Here is a 7,914-nt window from a genome sequence, read left to right as displayed (position 1 = left end):
TTTTTTTTTTTTTTTTTTTTTTCTATTTTGAGGCAGGATTTCACCACATAGTCCAGCCTGGCCTGAAACTCACAGTTTTCCCTCAGTCTAGGGGGTACTAGAATTTGAGGTGTGCACTACAAATGAACTAAGGGCTTATCATGACCTTCCTTCTGGGTGGAAAAATTAGTTCTGGGACATAGAAGCACCTTCACATTTTACTAGAGTGTTTGTGAGTGTGCACAAGTGTGTGCAACGATGTACGTGCCTCGGAGAGTTTGTGGGATGCAGAGAACAACTCTCGGGAGTCATTTTCTTCTGCCAGCCTGTGGGATCTGGAGACCAAGCTCAGGTCATCAGGTTTCCAGGCAAGCCCTCTATCCACTACTCACAGACCCAGACACACTCTAGAAAAGATCCGTGGCATGCAAATCGTATCTCCAGAGGGTAGTCTTTTAAGTTCTGACTTTCTCTTTTGGTCGTGTACTTAGGAAGCGTTTTTTTGTAGGGAAATCACTATTACCTCACTGAAGGCCCCAAGAGAATGTCACATCCCCCAGAGCTGGAGTTATACGGTTGTGTGAGCCCCTTGATGTGGGTGCTGGGACCTGAACTCAGGTCCTCTGTAAGAGCCGCAAGTGCTCTTTAACTCTGAGCTGTTTCTTCTCCAGCCCCTAGTCTGGAGTATATGGTAACTGACGTAAGATTCCTTGTTTGTGGCGGGAGCGATGGCTGAACAACTAAGACTGGTTCGGTTCCCAGTACCCACACGGGTAGCACACAGCCGACTGTAGCTCTTGATCTGACACCCTCTTCTGCCGTCCTTGGGCACCTGCCCTCTGCACTCACATGCTCAAACCCACCCGCAGACACGACATTAATAACAAAACTTAAAAGATTGCTTCTACTTTTCTGGATAGGCACATTGATGGAGCATTTGCTGAGGGGCTTGGTTTACCCCAACGAGGCAGTGCAGGCCTCCGTCTGCTACCTCTATGGGAAGCTCTACTCCTCGCCGACGGCAGCTGAGATGCTTGCAGGCCATTTCCGGGAGAAGCTGTGTCCCCTCTTCCTTTCCACCCTGAACAATGCCCAGACAAAGGATCTACAGTTCAACTGCCTGGGTAAGACGATGTTGGCGGGTAAAGGAAGAAACTCTTGAATTTGAGGACTTACGATACTGGCTGTTGCAGGTGGAGCGGAGGTTTGCTGCATTGGAGAGGGCAGAAGGCAGGTCAGGGAGAGAAGATTCATAGTGAGAGATGCCTACATTTGGTGTGGCGCTTTAAGAATGTTGTCTTTGGGAGAAAAAGATGAAGGAAATAGAGGATGTTTTGCTTTGAATTTTTGCTGCCTGAATTTGCTTTCATGGTTAATTGTTATACCACACAGTTTTCATCTCCTGGACAGTCACTCTCCTAGTCTGAAAAATCCTCTATGTTCTCTTCTGGCCTCCAGGGTAAAGGTCAGGTTTCCCTGCTTGTTATATAGGCAGCTTCTTCCTCTTTATCTTCCTATTCTTCCTCCTCCTCCATTTGAGACTGGTCTCAGTGTATAGCCTAGGCTGGCCTTCAACCTTGTCTCCCAGACCTTGTCTCCCAACCACGCCTGGTTGTTTGAGGATTTTAGGAGCCTTGGTTTAGCCTTCAGGTCTCTTGTCCTGCTCCTTACGTGGATGCACACGAGCTGGCGGATGCTTCTGAGCCGTGAGCTGTCTAGTTTGCTGTATTTGTTGGCACCGGTGATTGGACTCTACGTCAGCTCCAGCTTTCCGTTTCCAGACAGTGTGGATTGACGCTGTCATAGGGAACCGAGTGTGGGCTGCTTTCGGAGCAGGAGCTAGAGGGAAAAGCATCATCTATGTGACCACAGCTTCTTTTCACAGTCTATGCCAAGAGCTGTCAGGAACAGCCCAGCCACTCAGAGAGTGTTAATTCTGAGCCAGGCTGTGTGCTGGACTCTTGGATCACAAAGATGGTCAGACCCAGCTTCTATCCTGTGGGGACTCACAGGCCATGTGCAGAACAGACATGGACAGCTAGGATACAGTGTGGCATCCTGACATAGAGCTGCAAAGAGGGTGAGGAGGGCAGAGAGCAGGAGAAGCTTCCTATAGGGAAAGATGCTTAGACTGAGCCTGTGTGTGCTTGGGAATGGGAGGGAGGGAAGTAACATGGGCAAAAGCACCAGGCATGAAGCAGCCTGATGGATAGCTTGTGACAAGACAGTGTTGGAATCAGAGAAGATTAGCGTTCAGAGGGACATTAAGTTGAAATCCTGGTTGCTCCCAGAGCTGGCCTAGGGAAAGAAGAGAGAAATCTCATTTTAAATCCTATCTCTTCTCTGGAGCCTTTCTCTCCAAATAGGTATGCAGTTATATTCTTATTTTTTAAGCTTTTTTTAGATGTATTTATTTTTATGTGTATGAGTGTTCTGCTTCTCTGTATGTCCAAGTGCCACATGCACAAAGAGCCTGCAGAGGCCAGAAGAGGGAATCAGATCCTCTTGACTGGAGTTACAGATGGTCCCTGTAGGCAGTGCCACCCCTGAGTAGGCGGACAACTGAGCGTACCCTGCAAAGCCAGCCAGGAAGCAGCATTCTTACATGGTTCCTAACTGGGTCTGCTTGAGTCCCTGCCCTGCCTTCCCTCAGTGGTGGACTCTGAGGTAGGAGTAAAGGACAAAGAAATGCTTTGCTCCCTGAGTCGCTTCTGTTCAGAGTTTTATCATAGCAACAGGAAGCCAGACCAGGCCACAGCTGAATTCCTAGACTCACAGGCCTTACAGTTGTAGGTTCTCCTCTGGTGTTTGTGGGAGAAAGCTGGGTCACAGACAGCAAACTGATGCCTAAGCCTTCTAACCCAACTTCACATCTACGTAGCCCCGAAGGAGTCTCTCGGGCTGTGTGAGGGGCCATCTTGGGAGGACCCTGGTGCCCTTCTGACCTCAGTCAACCCCTCTGCACCCTAGGTTTGCTAAGGCAGCTGCTGAAGTATGATCTCTTTGTGTCCGTGATCATGAGCAAGTCGGTGCTGGTGGAGAGTGCCGAGAGTGTTGAACGGCCATCAAGAGAGACCTCGCTGCCTTTGGTGCTCAAAAAGGTAGTGGTGGGCCAGGGGTCGGAGCTCCATTGTAGAGCATGTGCATAGCATGTGGGGCAGGATCAGGCATGCAAGATTACCTGGGGCCACATGGGATCCTGCCTCAAAACAACAGCAGTAGCAGTAGCAACAACAACAACAACCCTAAAGAACAAAGCAAAACCCAAACAACCTCTCTCAAAACAACCAAGTTTTGATGAGATAATTTAGTTATGGTTAAGACCTCAAATTTACCGTTGTTTGACCTTGGCTTTGCCTCTTCTTGATGATCCGCGTAGAGGATTCATTGGCCTGGGTGTTTTATATGACAATGACTTTTTTTTTGTTTTAATATTTATTTATTATGTATACTGTGTTCTGTCTGCATGTATGCCTGAAGGCCAGAAGAGGGCACCAGAACTCATTACGGCTGGCTATGAGCTGCCATATGGTTGCTGGGAATTGAACTCAGGACCTCTGGAAGAGCAGCCAGCACTCTTAACCGCTGAGCCATCTCTCCAGCTTCTCTGGCAATGACTTCTTACACTGAATGGCTACAAGACAAAATTAAGAAGGGATAAGGCACATGCAGTAAGGTCCAAGGGAAACCGGACAGAGGTTCCTAAAATCCTCTCACAGGGTGCTGTAGGTCCACCAACAGTTTGCTGTGCAAATCGATGGGAAATGTTGCCTACTGAGGGAGGTTTTTGTGTCCTGGAGTTTTGCCTGGAGCAGGGTGGTCACGAAGGTACCCTTTGCCTCCCACAGCCTAGGTTTCTGGGCTCCCAGAAGGACAGCAGCTGCTCACAGATGCATTGGTGTTCACATAGTTTAGTCATAGCTGCCCTCATTGGGCCCGAAAGGAGCAGGAAACCCCACCACCACCACCACCATCACCACCACAAAACCCAAATTCCAAATCCAGCCAAAGTTCAGTTTAGTAAACACTTCTTGCCAAGAGCAATAGCTTCACACTAGTTACACGAACTCTTTTTGACACACTCAGAAAAGCAAAGATCACAGTGGCACACTCTTCTCTTGTTGTGTTGTGACTATAGCGAATGCCTGAGCCAGATAAGAGTTTTTGCGAATGAATCCCCGTTTATGAGTTGGTGCTCCTTTTAGAACTGGGTGTCACTGCTGGATTTCACGATGAGTCCTTCCTTCTGTTTTCCCCTGAGTCAGGCAGAGACTCATTACCATAGTCTGTGATTGTTCTCCTTCTGCCCGGTGTCAAACATGGAAGCATGATGATTTGGGTTTCTACCCTAAGACGCTTAGGTTGGGCTCTCTGGTCTTCTTGATGATGTGACTGGGGCGCCTTTTGCTATCTGTTTCTCCAGTTTCTCCTCTCCAGAGACGAGATCCTGCAGGTGGCCAGCTCCCACTGTATAACTGCGGTGCTGGTCCACTCTCCCGCAAAGCATGCTGCTGCCTTCATTCATGCTGACATCCCAGGTATGGGGAGCCGCTGATCTTCCTCTCTGGGGACTGGAGGATTCTGACTAGAGCTGGGAGGCCGCAGCCGCGGTTTGTCAGAAGATCTCTGATAACTCGCTCAGGAGGGACCCGGCAGGGCTAAGGTCAACTATATGTTGAGTAGGCTTCCTACTAACTTATGGACGTGAGCAGTTTGTTACTGAGACTTGCCATTCATTTGACCTTCAGGGGGTGGCAGAAGGACCTGAGACAGGAAGGCAAATGTCTGTTGAGGAGCTTTGAGGAACCAGGAAATAAGCCTGGCGGTTATTGCAGATGTCAAACATGGTGGAACCCATCTGGGTTGTTTTACTTTTTGTGGTCAGAGTTTCAAACAAGGACCCTGCTCATGCTAAGTGGGTACTCTGTCACCGATGGGCGTTTCAGCTCATCTTTATTTTATGGTTTAGGAAACTAATTTTTTTTCCTAGAAAAGACACAAACTTACATAAATGGAGACCATTACATAGTACTCAGCAGACTCTTGTGAATAGATGCACCTCTTTTGGTAGAGGAGGTGGGAGGATGTGGAATGTGCACAGTTTGGAAGGGCTGTAAATGATAACTGGGGAGAATTAAGGTTCAGAGAAGGGAGACGATATTCCAAGCCAGCCAGAGCAGTCGCTGGCAGAGATGCGACGTGCAGCTGAGACCGATTATCAAAGCTCTTTATTTCTAAATTGTGCTGCTGCCCATCTGCCCTTCCCGAGAGTGTGAAGACCCCAAGTTTCCGTGGCTACCAAGCAGAAATGGCTTTCACTGTTACTGTGGCTTTTTCGGGTCCTCGGTTTCTCCATCTGTTAAAAAAGAAATACCTTCGTGACCCTGAGAGCACTTTGAAGGTTTATCTGTGGATTGGCAGTTTCTGATGGAGAAGGGTGTGTGGACAGACAGAAGGAGAAAGGGGGGGATGTGTGGCTAAAGGGCCCCGACCTCCAGCTGTCATCCATTGTCCTCTCCGTCCCTGGCCAGAGTTCCTCTTCGAGCATCTGTCGGCTTCCAGCGAAGTGCTCGTCTGGTCCAGCTACAATTGCTTGATCCTCCTGGCAGAAGAACCTCTCTTCTTTTCCAAGTGTCACACAGTATATGGTTGGTAATAGGGGCCCCGTGCCGATCCAGGGTCATGGGTAGCGGTTGGGTCGCAGCCGCAGAGGCTGTGGAGGGGCTGGCATCCACTTTAGGGGTGCAGCGCAGACTCATTCCTTGTGTAAATGTATCTAGGTGTTTCTGTAGAGACTCTGTCAGGAAGGGGCATTCTTATTAGCCACTCAGTGAATTCTAGCTTCACACCAAACACAATTTCAAGACAGGGTTTCTCTGTAGCTTTGGTGCCTGTCCTGGATCTCACTCTGTAGACCAGGTTGGTCTTGAACTCACAGAGTTCTGCCTGCCTCTGCCTGGGATTAAAGATGTGTGCCACCACTGCCCAGCCCAAACACAATTTCAAACAGTTAGATTCAGCCTTGGATTCATTCTGGTGTGTGACCTAGATATCTGTCCGTCTAGTTAATCTCTAGATTTTCCAGTTCATCCTTTCAGGGTCGTTTGTGAGAGGGTTTCCCTGTTTAGCTATGGCTGTCCTGAACTCGCTCTGTAGACCAGGCTGGTCTCAACTCAGAGATCTGCCTGACTCAGCCTCCTGAGTGCTGGGGTTAAAGGTGTGCACCACCACCTCCCGTCCAACTTTGTATGCTGTTTCTCATCTATGTTGGGTATCAGACTGGGGCCAGGAAGTTTAGAAATACGTATAACATGGTCTATGTGCCTAAGAAAGGAAGAGAGGTCTGAATAGGCAGTTTCGATACAGCTTAATGCAGTCTCTTAAACAGAAGCAAGAAGAGCTCAGGAGGGAGAGGTTCCCAGCTCTTCCTGGATGGAGCTGGGGGCTTTGTGGAGGCGCAGAGGAGGAAGGGGAAAGAGGTGACTTAATCAGTAGGGGCCACTGACTCCCTCCTGTGCTTGAGTCTGTGTGGATGTAGGGGATAGAACGAGACAGATGAGGACATGGCCTTGAAAACCGCACACCTGGGTCTCATCTTATCCCCACCCCGCCCATCACTGGTGTGATGGAGCCCAGGCCTTTACACGCTAGGCAAGCACTCTGTCCCTGAGGGGTACCTGTAGTCCCTGTCTTAGGAATCAGTGCAGCTGCGTCAGGGTCCTGTATACAGCCTGTAGGTTCTGTTTAGGGTATGTCACCTCTCCTGGGTGGTTCATGGAAGAACCACAGAGCGCTGACCCCGTGTCTGTGGTCTGTTATCCTGAGGCAGGGATTGAAGCAGTGGTCAGGAGCCTCCAGGGAAGCCTGCAGATGACCAACACAGAACTGCATAAGCAGGGTCTGCTGCTCTTCGCGGAAATTCTGACTCGGTAAGCAAAGATGTCAGGTAGGGCTGGTGATGGAGAGGTGAGCATTAATTCCTGGTGGGGCCAGGGGTGAATCAGTCACTCGTTCCTCACCTACCGTTTCACAGGCAGCCAGAAGAGATCAGGCTGTTCACAAGCTCAGCCATGTGCAGAGATGCCAACCGTGCCCTCCAGGAGGCCGTGAGCAGCCCGGTGGTAGATGTGGCCGCTGAAGCACTGAGGGCCATTTCGGCTTTTCTGAGGTGAGAGGCTGAGGCAGGCTGAACATGCCTGAGGGTCTGTGGAGGCCAGGCAGCTTCCGGGATGCTTTCTTGTACCACAGTCATTATTATCATTTGTTGCTATTGTTGTTTTGTTGAGACTGGATCTCATGGTGTAGCCCACCATGGACTCCAGGTTGGCTTCAAACAGTAATTTTCCTGTCTCTACTTTCTAAGTGTTAGGACTAGCACGAGCCCTACACCTGATTTCCTATAGTTCCTTCCTCCTTTTTTTTTCTTTTCTGAGACAAGGTTTCTTTACATATCCCTGGCTGTCCTGGAACTCACACTGTAGACCGGACTGGCCTCAAACTCACAGAGATTCTCTTGCCTCTGCCTCCTGAGCCCTAGGATTAAAGGTTTTGTTTGCCACCACACCCGGCTTCTGTTTGTTTCTTTTTGAGGAAAGATCTGGTGTAATCCAGGCTGGCCTCAAAGTTGCTGCGTGGCAGATGATCTTGGATTGCTTTGCAGCCTGCCTCAGCCTTCTGAGTACTGGGATTATACAAGCATGTACCACCTCAGTCAGCTAAATACGGTTTTTGAAGCAATATCTGTTGGTTCTTGTTCTCTTAACAGCCCCCACATCCCCCACCAAGCCCTCTCTTCTTCTTTTCAAGGTCGGTCAGCTGTAACTTTATTTTTACATTGTAAAGGTTGTTAACATTTATAGTTCCTTCCTTCCTTAAATTTAAAATCTTTGTGATTTAACTCCAGGGTGGTTCTAAAAATTGAAGCAAAAAAAAAAA

General features: G+C 49.0%; 1 protein-coding gene across 1 annotated transcript in view; it reads left to right on the top strand.

The window, feature by feature from the left end:
• Mei1 (meiotic double-stranded break formation protein 1) overlaps positions 1–7,914 on the top strand; it is a 59,647-nt gene that overhangs the window by 13,068 nt on the left and 38,665 nt on the right. Inside the window, exons 6-11 of the mRNA XM_026782416.1 lie at positions 900–1,103; positions 2,950–3,080; positions 4,403–4,517; positions 5,511–5,627; positions 6,809–6,908; positions 7,013–7,147. Of these exons, the coding sequence (XP_026638217.1) occupies positions 900–1,103; positions 2,950–3,080; positions 4,403–4,517; positions 5,511–5,627; positions 6,809–6,908; positions 7,013–7,147 (802 nt within the window). The remainder of the gene's footprint in view (positions 1–899; positions 1,104–2,949; positions 3,081–4,402; positions 4,518–5,510; positions 5,628–6,808; positions 6,909–7,012; positions 7,148–7,914) is intronic.

This window comes from Microtus ochrogaster, chromosome 15 (genome assembly GCF_000317375.1).
Source record: "Microtus ochrogaster isolate Prairie Vole_2 chromosome 15, MicOch1.0, whole genome shotgun sequence".
Lineage (NCBI taxonomy): Eukaryota > Metazoa > Chordata > Mammalia > Rodentia > Cricetidae > Microtus > Microtus ochrogaster.
This window is presented reverse-complemented; position numbering and strand designations above follow the sequence as displayed.